General features: G+C 37.6%; 1 protein-coding gene across 13 annotated transcripts in view; it reads right to left on the bottom strand.

Annotated features, from left to right (window-relative positions):
* MAGI2 (membrane associated guanylate kinase, WW and PDZ domain containing 2) overlaps positions 1–14,550 on the bottom strand; it is a 708,943-nt gene that overhangs the window by 42,314 nt on the left and 652,079 nt on the right. For all 13 annotated transcript variants that reach the window (XM_014255224.2, XM_088054941.1, XM_005526021.3 and 10 more), the window contains 2 exons: positions 6,081–6,266; positions 2,346–2,520 (listed from right to left, as the gene is read on the bottom strand). In XM_014255224.2, coding sequence (XP_014110699.2) covers positions 2,346–2,520; positions 6,081–6,266 — 361 coding nt within the window. The remainder of the gene's footprint in view (positions 1–2,345; positions 2,521–6,080; positions 6,267–14,550) is intronic.

Here is a 14,550-nt window from a genome sequence, read left to right on the forward strand (position 1 = left end):
GCATCTTGCTTCCCACTTACCTTGCCTATTTAGAAGGTGAAACTGCGTGTGGGAACACCCACTATACTCACTACAAAATAATTCACTGATCTGATAAAGTGCTTCTTTCCAGAATTAGCATTTCTATGGAATAAGTAGAATATCTGTGCAGTTTATATACCCTTTCACTGGCATAAAATATTATTATTGTGAGCTTCTTATGGTTAAAAAAGGAGAAATTCTTTGTTTTAGCTGTTATCTCTTTAATGAAAGGTATTCTTTGATATAACATCTTTTAATATAGTGTGTATTATTTTTATTATACACTCCTGTGATGTTATCTGGCTAAAAGCTATGACAGTAAAGTCATGTCAGTAGTTATGCACAGAAATAAAACAAAGTGAAAAGGAAATAAATTTGGTTATGAGGTATTAATAACAAGTAAAGTATTGCTTTAGCTGGTAACTGGTTACAGGGACATGGGTCGTAAAATTTGAAAGAAAACGTGACTTTCTGAGGTGCAATGACTAGTTATTTACTTTATTCAAATGGGATTTTCCTAAGTACATGGAAATTAACACATAATGGCACTTCAGGGTGAAGTAAAGAACATTCCTTATGGCAAACTTCCATACCTCAGCCATGTGGCGTCCTAAAGAGGCACAAAAGAACCCCTGAACTCTTTTAGCAAAGTAATTTTGTGATAGTAATTAGGGTTATATTTTAACAAAATGTTCAGAGAGTGGATGTTCTTACACTCTTCCCTGGGTGCTGAAGGAAATATTTCTTTCCTATACGGGAAATAGACATTTCAAATTCTGTTTCTATAATGGACTGGAAGTTTTCAGTTAACCAAGTGACCATGTCTCTTCCTGGACACATATAGAAACAGAGACACATATAGACTGTGAAAGGTATTTTGAAATGTACTTCCTGATTACAAAAATTAAACTCTGAAAAAATGACAGCATTGTTTTTCACTATGTTGATTCATATATAAAAAGGTAATCTGAATCTAAATGTTTCAAAATGTCTGATATGCTTCAAGACTTCATTGTTTCATTAATGTAGTTACAGTGACATTATGGCAAATCCTCCTACACAATAGTTTTAATAATCTGAATGTCTAACCAGGCACAAAAAAATCGAAACTATTTCCCTTTGACTTTTCTGAAAAGATTAAAATAGACTGCTGCCACGTGTTCTTTTAAAATCTGTACATGGCATCTATAATAAGACTTGTGTGCATACATGCAGTCCTCTTACTTTCTTTACTCAATATCATGATCCTGTAAAAAGAAGATAGAGGACAAACAGGCTTACTGTGATACTGAGCCTTATTAATATTGGAAGTAAAAAAACTAGTTAATATTCCTAAGAGAATTAATATCTTATTTTGGTAAAGAAACAATGTATGTGGCTGTACAAACAAGATAAAATCTAACTTATAAAATCTAGTGAAAAATAATACTACATGAACTAGCAATAGTTAACCTTTTTCTGAAATAAGAGTAATCTTTAGGCAGGTTCCCAATATATGGGCACAGCTGCATATCAGAAGATGATGTTTCAATTCACAGATGGAGGCATTGTAATTTTTGCTGAATTTGTAAATGGTGACATGAGCAATTAGAGCTTACACTTTTCAGTAAAATTACAGAATTTCTTTCTGGAACTTTAATTAATTTCGTTTGCTGGTCCCATCTGAAAATTCACAAGTTAACAGCTATTTAATACTGACTTCCAACAGCATAGAATGACTTTTGTGAAAACTTTGTATTGAATTTTGTCAGAAACATATGACTTTTAGGAGGTGATCACTTTTGGAAAAAGTACTCAATGAAATATAAGGCAAAGTAAATCTGACTAATTGAAAGGAAAAGATTCTGGGCAAGTGAAAGTAATACATCTGTTAAGCAAGGAGAATTAGAGGGTGTAGTGTCTGAATCACAAGTGAACTCAAGTATTTTCAGAAGAGAAAAGTTACAATCCTGTAACCAGCATCATTTGGGAAAGAGGATCTTGATGATATGTGTTGGTTACTGAAGATTAGCATAAAGACAGTCAGTATAATCAGCCTTATTTAACATGCTAAATAATAATCCAAAGACTAAATAGTGCTGATTGGAGGTCACAGAAAGTTGTATCATCCCACAGCTTTTAATAGAGCTGGTCACAAAATTTCTGTCGATTTCCATGACAGATAAATTTGCTAATGTATATGCATAAATTACACATGAGAAATTGGCTGGTAAATGATACGCTGGAGATTAAACCCACCATAAAAAATATCTTCCTGACTCCAGACTAACATACAAGGAGAAAAAAATAAAAAAAAAAAAGAGACCACTGAGAAAATGCAAAACCTGTTCTCGTGTCCCTGTGGCTGGAGGGGCTGTGGAGGTGGAGGCTGGGCCACGGGGCTGTGCTGGGCGACGGGGCTCTGCTGCGCCAGGGGACTCTGCTGGGCCATGGGGCTGTGCTGCTGGGCCATGGGGCTCTGCTTCTCCGAGCTGGGTGCTGAGGCTGGGCTGTTCAGCTCTGCATAATGGGGAGATGGAGATTAAAGACCTGTCACAGTGCAGCATTTATTAAAGGGCAAAGGTACACAATAATAATTTTTGGTCATGCACTATCTCTGCAAATTTATGCTTTGTCATTTTTACTCTCTCAGGTTATAATTAGATTTTAAGACACTTGAACCTAATGGTCTCCTTTTGATAATCTGTGGGATCCGGAATCTTAGTGACTTCTTTAATTCTGGTTGACACTGTCATTATTCAAAACACAATTGAACAAGGGAAATTGCTTCCATGTTTCACGTACTCTTTTAAAGCATAGAAATACTGACCATAGAATGATAGAATGATAAAATCATAGAGTCATAGAATAGCTTGGGTTGGAATGACACTTAAAGATTGTCTAGTCCAACACCCCTGCAATCTTCAACAAGACCAAGCTGCTCAGAGTCCTGTCCAACCTGGCCTTGAATTTTGACTGGAATTCCAGGATGGGGCATCTACCACCTCTCTGGGCAACTTGTTCCAGTTTTATTATCCTCATCATAAAAAAAATCTAATCTCTTTTTTTGTATCTGTCTGAATCTATCTCTTTTTAGTTCAAAGCTGTAAGACCACTTGTCTTATCACAAAAGACCCTGCTAAAAATCTGTCCCCATATTTCTTATAAGCCTCTTTTAAGTACTGCATGGTCCAAGTAAGATTTCCTTGGAGCCTTGTCTTCTCCAGGCTGAACAACATCGATTCTCTCAGCCTTCCCTCATAGGAGAGATGCTCCAGCCCTCTGATTGTCTTCATGACCCTCCTTTGGACTGCTTCCAGCAGGTCCAGAGGACCCCACAGCTGGATTCAAAACTCCAGGTCTCATGAGAGCAGACTAGAGGGGCAGAATCACCTCCCTCAACCTGCTCACCCACTGAACAGTCCCCCCATCAAGCTCATTTCTCTCTGATTTCGAGAGAAGGATGCTGGGGTAGCATGTCAAAGGCCTTACAGAGATCCAGCTAGGTGAGATCTATAGCTCCTCCCTTGCCTATTGCTGCCCCTGGTGTAGTTTCTCTACTGTAGAAGGCCACTAGGCTGGTTAGGCAGTACTTACTCTTGGTAAAGCTGTGCTGGCTGTCCTGAATCACCTCCCTGTGCCTTAGCACAGCTAGAAGATATTTGAAATGCTTTCCATTTAGGAAAAAAAAAAAATCATTTTAAGAAATGAACATTTTACTGCTTTATCCACTGTTTGGGATGACAGACATGTCACAAAAACTAAAACACTGATGTCCTTACATTAGCTCCTGAAGTCTTTGAGCTCATCAAGGGTTTCCTGTCTTTTTAAATTTTTTGGGGACTGTGAACAGTAGAACAGTAAACCCAATCTCAATGAATTCTGACTAACCATTTAAACTGATGTTTTATTTCACTGTATTATGTCAATTGACTAAGGTTTCACATAGGAACAGTGCAGAAAAACAGAATCATTCTTTCCAGACAACACAAAATTCAAAGACAGAGAGATTGGTATAGGAAATATGGTTTTGTTGCTTTTTTATTAAGATGCCAGTCTTCATTCAGGATTCCTGCTGGATTGGAGGGGTGGTACTGAGCTCATATCAAATACATTTCTTCCAATATCACTAGCACAGTCCTGTTCACCATTTACCTATTAGGATGCATAAATGTGAGAGAATCCACCCACAGGATGATAGAGCACTGCAGAAGTTACTATATTACCAACAGCATAGGCAAATATTATATTATTTTCTATTCCTGCTTGCAACAGAAGGAGTGAGGCCAGTGTGGCATGGTGCAAAACAAACAAAATGGACACATATAGGTCTGAGAACCCCTAAGAGCAATAGCTATACATGTTACAGATCTTGCCTAATTTTACATTTGAATCTTGTTTTAATTTTTATGTGTTCTATTTTTAAAATTTCAACATGTGAGTTTTCCCTATGGCTGCATATTCTCTACTTATCTAATTTATACTCACAATTATAACATTTTTGTCTACTTTATAAAAAATATTTTCCATTTAATATTAATTTTCAAAAAAGCTGGTATATTTGCACTTAAAACACTCCTTATGCAGGCATAAGCAATACTTGTCTGTATAATTACTATGCATAAGGTTGTAATTTCCCATTTTGCATCTGTGAGTCTCTTTTGTATTGCAAGTTTTAGAGAGGAAGATTGGAAATGTTGTCCCTCATTTCTACATTACTCTCATAACTATGGATGAACTGGTCAAATCATGAGCTGCTTCAAAAACCACTTTGCATTTATATAGTATTTTTTTACCTGAGAACATATTACAGAGGTATTAGAATTTTTACCAATTTTTATAAGCTGGGAAGCTAATATCAGAAGGCAAATGGGGTGTCCAGTGTCACACAGTCACACAGGGAAGCCGTGCCTTGGGCACAGATAATTTCTCACTCCTAGCACCTGAGAACATCTTGTAGTATGACAACTCAGCTGCACCCCTGCTTTCTTTCTGATTTAATGTATCCATCTCTAACACTGAGCTATTAATGACATTTAACCTGAATACCAGAGAGGCTTAAACAAACTTAATGGGCTGGATGAAGTATCATACTTATTTTAGATGCTTGCAAAGCTGACCTCCAGTAATTACATGGGTGCTAATTGATGTGAATTCTAAATTTGAGTATGTTTGTGTTTTTCCCTTCACTGAATTCATTTAACAAAATAGATAAGTTTCCTCAGTTGCAGTCTATGACCAGTGTCAGACTATTTCCCAGTCCCGTTGCTGGATGCAGCAGCATGAGGTGAAAGGTCATCTAACTGGACCATTAAGTAATTCCATCACTTTCTGTGTGTCATTCCCAGCTCTACTGGTACCTTTTGCTGAGATATAGAGACATAGTGTCATTAATGTGGTACAATTCATGCAGCAGTGCAGCACACTGTTAAACTAAAGAAGCCCTGAAATCAACCCCAAACCCCATGGAACCAACATCAAAAGATCTTCACTGATTAGATGTGGAGTAATGACCAGAGTAATGAGTCTATCCCCTTATTCTCACCCTAGAAATAATTCAGGGTTCAGTTCTCTCCTGCCTTGTGCATTTATAGTGACATATCACTATATGATAGTGATGGAGGAAACTGCCAAATCTGAACTCTTCCTTCACATCACTTTTTGTCACATGTAGCTGGTAGCTGAACATGCCTGGTGACAGCCATTGCAGTCTCTTGTGAATCACTTTGTCAAACACTGGCTTGGCTTATAGCAAGATATAAGGGAAATAACTCAAAACTTGTCTCTCAGGTGGAGTGCTTTTCCATGTAGAAGACAATTCTTGCAAAAGACCTTAACATCCTTTTTCTCTCTCTCTGTCAGGTTTCTCCAGGTTTGCTTTAAATACCCCTTTTCATAACTTGAAACCTTTTCAAGAATTCAGATCCTATCTGGGCTAGTTCTAAGCTCGAAATTCTGGTGTGCTGCACGCTACAGCAGAGGAAGGAGAACAAAAGATACTCTTTCAAATGGTGACATAATTTAAGCTAATTGGAGACTACTTAAAATTTTCTTCCTGTTTTTAAGGGCCATTGACTTACCTTCCTGAGGAATGATGCGAAGAGTTACACTGAGACCTGCATCTTTAATTAGCTTCACAATATCTGCATGAGGCATGTTAATAATAGACTGGCCATTCACAGCTAAGATCCGGTCTCCAACTTTAAGTTTTGCACAGCGATCCGCAGGACTTCCATCAATTATCCGCCCTATTTTATGGGGTACAGCTAGACAAGAAACAATAGTCACAGTTAACATATGCTGAAACAGGTGGTGATGTTCACAAATGAAAGAAAATAAGTTCATTTTGGAAGAAAATTCTATATGAATTACAAAACAGCTTGTGTAAAAGCATAAAAGAATACAAATTCTTATGCAATATCATTTGCAGTAACACAGTACTGTGTTTTTTCACTAAAAATTCAGAATCCAGATACATATATACACACATGGCATATATATATGAAGTAGAAATTAATTTTATAATTCAGCTATTTTGCAAACCTGGCACGAAACAACCTAATAAGCAGATCAGGAAAACAATAAGGCATTAAAACAGGGAAAGGGGATAAATTTACACAATAAGTAGCAGTCATAAATTGCCTCCCACATCCTGGTTTACAGAATTTCTTTATTTGTATGTTGCAATAGAGGCATCAAAACCATTATTTATTTTATATACAAAAAACTGTTACTGAAAATGCCCAGGGTACATCGAATTGTTCTCCTCCATTCAAATGTGTTTATTGATAAATAGAAATAATACTGAAGATTTATTGAGATGTGTTGCTCTCTAATTAGATATTATTAATAAATGAATAGAATTGACTTGACAGGTACCTATGAGTACATAGACATGTACTACATGAAAACATCTCAGGCCTCTTCTCAAAACATTACAGAATAAAGCTTCTCTTGCTCTTTGTGGTTCTTCACCTTTCTGTTTACTCCATCCATGCTCTTGTTCTGTCTCTTCCCTCATTTTACACTGAATTTTCTAAATATTGTTCTTAATTTTTTTGACCAGTGTTTCTACTCTATTATCATCTGTTTTTTAACTAAATGCATATGCTATAGCTGAGTCTTTTCTCTAGGCTCCCCAAAGAGCATGTTAATTTTCCTTCTCCCAACTACTCATAAATATACTTAGCACAATTAAATGACTATATAGTCTATTAATATCCTAATGGTGTTTGAGTATTCCTCCACAGTCCCACACTTCAGTCCTGGAAAACAGCACAAAGCGGCTCAGCCTCACTGTCAACCTTTAAACTGGTGTTTAAAACCAGTGTGGTTATTTTTTTTTCCAAAAATAATATAACCTTAACATTTAATTATCTACAGAGAACTTGGAAAAATGAAGGAAAAGATTGTTCAAACGCTTTTTGGGAAATATCTAGGCTATCAATGCTCATATAAACCAAAGCTCTAACAGGAGATGTGTTCAGAATACAATGCTGCAGAACAAATTTCTCAGCACCCTGATAAACATTTACTGAAGGTTTTGGTGACTAACACAGACTGCACATCTGATATAAAGTCACAACAGACATACCTCAAAGTGACTTTTGTTTCTAGTTTGGATGTAAGTGTTGTTTACAGTGTTAAAAATTAGTTTTCAGAACACTGAAAATATAAATGAGTACTCTGAAGTGCAAGCCATAATCAAACTGCATGCTTCTTTACCACTATGGTTCAGGCAAGAATATAAATTAAAACACAGCTTTAGTAACACAACAAAGACATAACAAATGTACTTCAGAAATGTCTTGTTGCTTAGGAAATAAGCACCTAATTTATGTCACAATGTCTAAATATTTCTATGTTTTAAAATATACTAAATATGTACAGCCACACTTTCTACAAAAAATGTGTTTATTCTGCCCTTAATTCAGGCATATAACTGCCATACATACATATCAGTGAGCAAACAATAAAAGAGTAACTTGACTCTTAAACAGTTTATGTTTGCAAAGAGCTTTTTTCATCATATCAGTTCTTAAAGCATCACCAAGAATCACTTAAACTAATACTAAAATGTGCCTGTTTCTGGCATATGTAATAAAAAATCTGTCTGAAATTATAATTTATTTACTATATATTAGTGGAGATATGAAAAGGAGACTGTCTTATGTAAAAAAGTAAGAAATTTGGTAGTAAGAAAGAAGGGGAAATATGGTAGAGATGCCACAACTAAAATTTCCAGGCTTGCCATTTCTAACCCTAAAGATGTTTTTGCTAGCCTAAATATTTAAGTAGAGACATCTTTTCAGTAGTAAGGGGTGTGGGAGGGTGGGGGGTGGGAAGTCCTATTAATTCGCCAGAAATTTTTTTTGTTGGACTTCTTGTACCTGACAAGTGAATAGAGCAGATGTCTGCATGTTTGAGATGTCTGCTGAAATCAAAGCTGGAGGTGGGAGAGCAACAAGAGTCTAATTTGGATCCAAATCCTGAGGAAAGGAAAGGGAGGGAGAAAGAGGAGGAACTTGGTGTTCTTTTCTTTCTTCCCTTTAAGCGTAATGGTCTTCACCTTCCCGATAAAGGAACCTACTCCACATGTTTTGGTATCCTTGAACTCCATTCTGTTGTGTTATTAAAGGATCAACAATAGGTGACCATAGGTGGCTTTGATATTTGAAGATTTAATACTCCTCAGGTTGTATTGGTGTCACATATTGCCACTTGATCTTGCTGCAAAGCAAGAAGGTGTGGGAAAATTTTGCAGAATTTTTTGCAGATTTTTGCAGAATCTGTTGGATTCAAAGTTACACTGTTATGCTCTATAGGGTTTTATAGGCAAATCTAGTGACTTACTAGAGGAGCTCACGGCCACTCAGCAGATACTGGTTTATGCACATTCCTAGATAATATGAGGGGAAGTTTATCCCCCAGCTCCTTCCCTCCCAGTAATATTATCCTGAGGATTTTCTGTTCTTTGCTTCTCTTCCCAGTGGAACTCTGCCTGAGAGCCCTCCTAAACTACAATATCCTGGCTGCCATGGTCCCAAATGCTTCCTTGGGAAGGGAAGATTTATTTAGGCCTTTTTTCACAAGCATAAATTCTTCTAAGGGAAGCAGATTATCTGATGTGTAAGTTGTTCATCAAAAAACCACAACCATAATATTTTAGAAAACTTTCAGTTTTAGAGAGAGCCTTTGGTGGTGAAATACTTTGAAAGGATAAGAAGGAGCTACTCTCATAGGGAATTAATTAGGTAAAAGCTGAAGAATAAAGGTAGAAATGAACTATGAATTTCCATAATGGAGAATTTTTATTGTTCAGAATGGTCACGCCTAAAACAAGTGTGGAAGAGCTGTAAAGTGTCAGCAGGGAGTGGGTTGACTGAAGTGGCAGACAGGATCTCATGAAAAGAAATGCAAGATGATGCAAGTAAGGAAAAAATAACTCTGCCTAAGATTAAGCAGAGATGAGCCCTAAATTAATTATTATCACTCAAGAGACCCTGAAATGTGTGCCTATTTCTCTAAAAACATTGTCATTAAAACAGTCAATATGGCACTAAGAGTTAGAAAAAGAGTAACAAGTGAAGCAAACTACTGCTAGTTACTGCCATGCACCTAAAATCTGAGTATTGCTGATCACTTCAGTATCCTCATCTCAAAAATCATAGCAATGAACTCACAGAGATTCAGAGAAGGGAAGCTTGGAAGTCAGAAGCAAAAACCAGCCTCTGCTCAAAGGAGTTGTCCATGATTTACTGTCTACACCTTGCGAAAGAGAATTTGGGGCAACTTTCTGGAGGGGTAGAAGAATAAAAGGATTCAAAAAGGGATTAGACCAATTTATGGGGGTGGACCCACTGCTGACTTAATCAGAACACCCTGGCTGTGAAAGCTGACAAAATGCCTGGGAAGGGTCTTGTCTGCTGTAGATGTCCTCTCTGCAGCTGGTCACAGCAAAGGGACTGGGTGGCTACAGGGTCTGTCCCATCATGGCAGGTCTCGGAAAGAAACCTCCCATGTCTGGCATTTAATTAGGGATTTGTTAACCTACAATACTTTTTTTTTTCTTAAATTGGATATTTAATAATTATAATTATCTGAGAAGAGCATCTAATTTTAACCTTTTAAGGAAAGTCCCAGATCACCCGACTAGTGGTAAATGTTTCCTATCACCCTTAACAATTTTTACTAGTCTATTCATGCCTCTTTTAACAATTTGCCACAAGCTGTTCTCCAAACATATGTATATATTGAAGAGTGGCAGCATGTGCCTAGATGAGACTTTGCAGAGAATCTAATCCACTTATTTCAAAACACTGAGTTCCCTGAGCAACATTATATATAGCCTTTATCAGGCTATAGAGAAAGACTGGAATTTGTGGCTGTTTTTTTTCCCAAGAAACCCATTGTTTTTGCTAAAAGTGAACACAGAAAACAAGCTGCCCCTTTGCAGATAATTAATTTCTTGCCTCTCTCAGACTACACAATGAATGAGACTGCAAGGAAAAAAATTACTGTAAACAAGGATTAATACATATTTTTTAATTGTTGAAAATATGGGAAATTAGTAAGAATGATTTTATATGTATACAAACCACACAGCCCTTTAAAATAGACATATAGGGTCATTTTCTCCAGTACTATCAAGTAATGCAAAACGTGATACTTGGGACAGATATAGTTGGATATCTACCTTAAGATAAAAGAAACCCTTCCAAGACAGAAGGCATAATCCTAGATCTAAAATAATCTAGCAGAGAGTAGCAAGTGCTGCAGGAACCTTATCTAACAAAAGGTCTTACAATGGAATGTAATGTTGTACAGTGTATTTTTCAAAATTTCATTACTTGGGGAAGATTTGAATCCTGAGAGCTGAAAGCTTCTATGATATTTGAAGTCATTCATTTTTCCTCCTAAATCTTGCTCAGATATTTACAGCATTACAACACAAATTGACCCATGGTTGGCATGTAGCAGCTGAGGCTTTCCCACAACATATTTAATAGTGCAATGATCAGCTCTCAGTTAATTAAAGAGAAATTAAATGAAAAAAATAAAAGACAAAATGATTCAAAGGAAATGTTTGCACTTAGAAAATGGATAAGGTCTGCTTTCAGAAACTTACCAATAACTACAAATTTACATTTTTCTCTATATTAATAATTTTATTTGATAAAAATAATCCACTTTTACTCTCCATGATTCAAATTAATATCCTTAACACATCTGCATGTCACATAAAAGAGAAAAAAATTTGTGTCATTATACCTGAGTGTCCATAGGCTTGAACACAAACCCAGAGCAGCTGAATACTGCTACTGCTTCTAACACCATGTATCACAGAAACACAGGAGAGTCGGGGTTTGAAGGGACTTCTGGAGATCACATAGTTCAACCTCCTGCTAAAGCAGGTTCACTCAGTGTAACTGCACAGGATTGAGTCATATGAGTTTTGAATATGTCCAGAGAAAGAGACTTCACCACCTTTTGGGGGCCAGTGCACAGTCACCCTCAAAGGAAAGAAGATTTTCAGAATGAACTTTCTGTGTTTCAGCTTGTTCCAAACGCCCATTTTCTGGCTCTACTCTCTTGACACCCACCCTTAAGATATTCGTATCTTTCTCAAGGTGGAACAGGCCCAGCTTTCTCAGCCTCTCTAAGAGAGATGTTCCTGTTCCCCAGTCACTCTCCTAGCGCTTCACTGGGCCCTCCCCTGTTGTTTCATGTCTTTCATGACTGAGGAGCCCTGAATTGGACTCAGCACCCCAAGTGTGCCCTCACTAGGGCAGAGTAGAGGGACAGGATCACCTCCCTCGACCTGCTGGCACCTGCTCTTCCTAATGCTCCTCAGGACACCACTATCCTTCTTGGCCACAAGGACTCAGTGCCAGCTCACGGACGGTCCAGCAGGACCCCAAGCTCCTTCTCCACAGAGTCAGCCCCAGTCTGTGCTGGTGCCTGGGATAATTCCTCCCTTAATGCAGGACCTTGCATTTGCCTGTTGGAAGTTCAGAAGTTCTCTCCCCACATCTCTCTAGACTGCGCAGCAGAGCTTTCAGGTATATCAGCATCTCCTCCCAGTTTTGTAACATCAGCTAACTTGCTGAGGGTACACTCTGTCCTTTCACTCAGACCACTGATGAACAAGTTAAACAAGACTGATACATCTATTAGCCTCTTGCTTTTTGAATATGAAAATAATTTCTCCTCATTTGAAAGACCCACAAGCTAAAAAGAGTGGATTCTAAGAAAACATTACTATACATAAGGCTTTTCTGATTTACATTGGTAATTTTTTTACATCTATTTAGTCCTAGATGTAACTATTGAGACTATAATTTTTAGACCACAACTTCTCAGTTTTCCCCCTCTATATAGAGCTAAATGTAAAAAAGCATCAGTTAAAGGGAAAAAATCAAACCTCTGCTCTATGTATTAAAAGCCACTGGCAGATAAATTCTTGTACATTTCTAATGTTAGCAGATATAGACAGTAAGCCAAGCAAATGAGCCTTCCTGAGACAGCTGTCCTTTTCAATGTTATACAGTGATCAAATGAATATTTATTATATTCTCAATTCTCTAAACATGCAAGAGTTTTTATTCAACTGGCAGGCTCTAGCATACCAGATTTTAATTGGAAGAATATATTAAATATAAACACCTGTAATTCCATTGCTATGGAAAAATCTAAATTTTGGAAAACTTGAGTATGGTAGACTTTCTAACAGTGCTAAAAAATATTTTCCTGATATTGATAGGCTATTTTATGTGACACTTGGAAAATAGAAATCTGTGGCATGCTGCACACTTGCATGTGAAAATAATCCCTTTTCTTTATATGGTTAATGAATCTATGAATAGAAACATCCCATTTTGTGCTTACATGGAGCATATTTGCTTGCATAGCACAGGGAAAAGCAGCTAAATGGGAGGGACTGCACATACCTTAGAAAGCCCAAGAACTAAGGAAAAATAATGGAACTTAGAGACTTTAATTCACGCTTCTGATGAATGCAAAGTGGGCCCTGTGGAATTATTAGAAAAAACCTTGGTGCCTTTGATGGGTTTGTGCTAAGAAAACTCAGTGTTTGTTCTTTGAAAACACATAGGCAGCACCTGTAGGTCCAAATGATGTGTTCAGAAACACGCTGGAGGACAGAAATCATCTAGAGGGGAGTAATGCAGTTAAGATCCTCCATTATTTATCTCTAAAAAATATCAAATAGACACTTGAGTATTTCATGCCTGCAAACTGCAGCATTGTATTTTGATGATATTAAAAACCTCTTTGACCTCTTAAGGTTATTTCACTCTGATTAATTGTGTTGATGTGTGTCCTGGGGTGACTTTATGATACTGGTATCCCCAATCGTCTGGTTTATGTTATATATTAAGTTCTGCACCTTTAAGACTGGCTTTGAGAGCAAGAGAGGGGGAAGAAGAAGCGCGCAGTTTGTGTTAAGGAAAAACATCACTCCCACACATCCCGCTCCTGGACTGTGGTGTCTGCAGCACGGACAGACAGCGGGACAGAGCTTCTCTCTGGCTTTTAGTTAGTTTTAGCTAGCTGAGGCAGAGGAGTTCCCTGGACCTTTGTTTGGTTTTTTTTCCCAATTTTCTTGGATCTGTGCAAGCCTGCTCTGGACTGAACACCCAGCCAAACCCCGGGAGCTCACACCTGTGGCCCACCGGGGCCTGGGCCTCGGCACTTTCCAGCGCCGGAGGGACTGATAAGAACCTGAGCGAGCCGAGCTACACCACATGAAAAGGACTTTTCTTCCTAGACTTGCCATCCCATCGAACAGCAAGAGGTTTTATTATTTAATATTACTCAATTTCTGTTAAATAAACAGCTTTTTCCACTTCTCTCTAAGGAATTTTTTTATTTTCCCGGACCAGTTAGTGGGGAGGGGCATTTCCCTGGGGAAATCCCCATTTGGAGTTTTCCTTCCTAATTTGCCCTAAACTAAGACAATGTGAAAAACTAAATCATATAGGAATTTCTTTCAGCTGCAAGTTTTACTATCACTTAAACATACTTAGAAAGTGTGCTTTTGTAGCTGAAGAGGCAGAATGGCTCTGCCTCTGAAACCTGAATATTAGTGCTGCATAGAAATGAGAATGCAGATTCCTTGCCCACAAGTTGCAAATATCTTCCATGGGGGATGCACATTGTGGGTGGGTTTTCACTGCTATGCTCCAAAAATGTCCTGTGTGGGGTAGCCAGACATCCTAATTTCCAAAGCTCTGTATCCTTGAGAATTTGAAGATTGACCACAAAAAATTATATGCACCATTTTACCCAGGAAAAGCATAGGTGAAATTGCTGCACAAACAACTCAGATCACACAGTTATCACTGATCGATAAACTGGTTTTTATCTCTAAACTGCAAGGAGTTAAAAGAAACTCTGGGCTGAATGGGACTCATTCAGAATGCTGTTTTCTGCAGTCAGCAGAGGTTTACCTTAGATTTATGTTTTTTAGTTAAGACTACATGCTTTGAGAAATGAAAGAAACTTCCATTAGACTGTTTTATCATGTTT

This window comes from Pseudopodoces humilis, chromosome 5 (assembly GCF_049639895.1).
Source record: "Pseudopodoces humilis isolate 2021_Gansu_Grassland_sample_001 chromosome 5, ASM4963989v1, whole genome shotgun sequence".
Lineage (NCBI taxonomy): Eukaryota > Metazoa > Chordata > Aves > Passeriformes > Paridae > Pseudopodoces > Pseudopodoces humilis.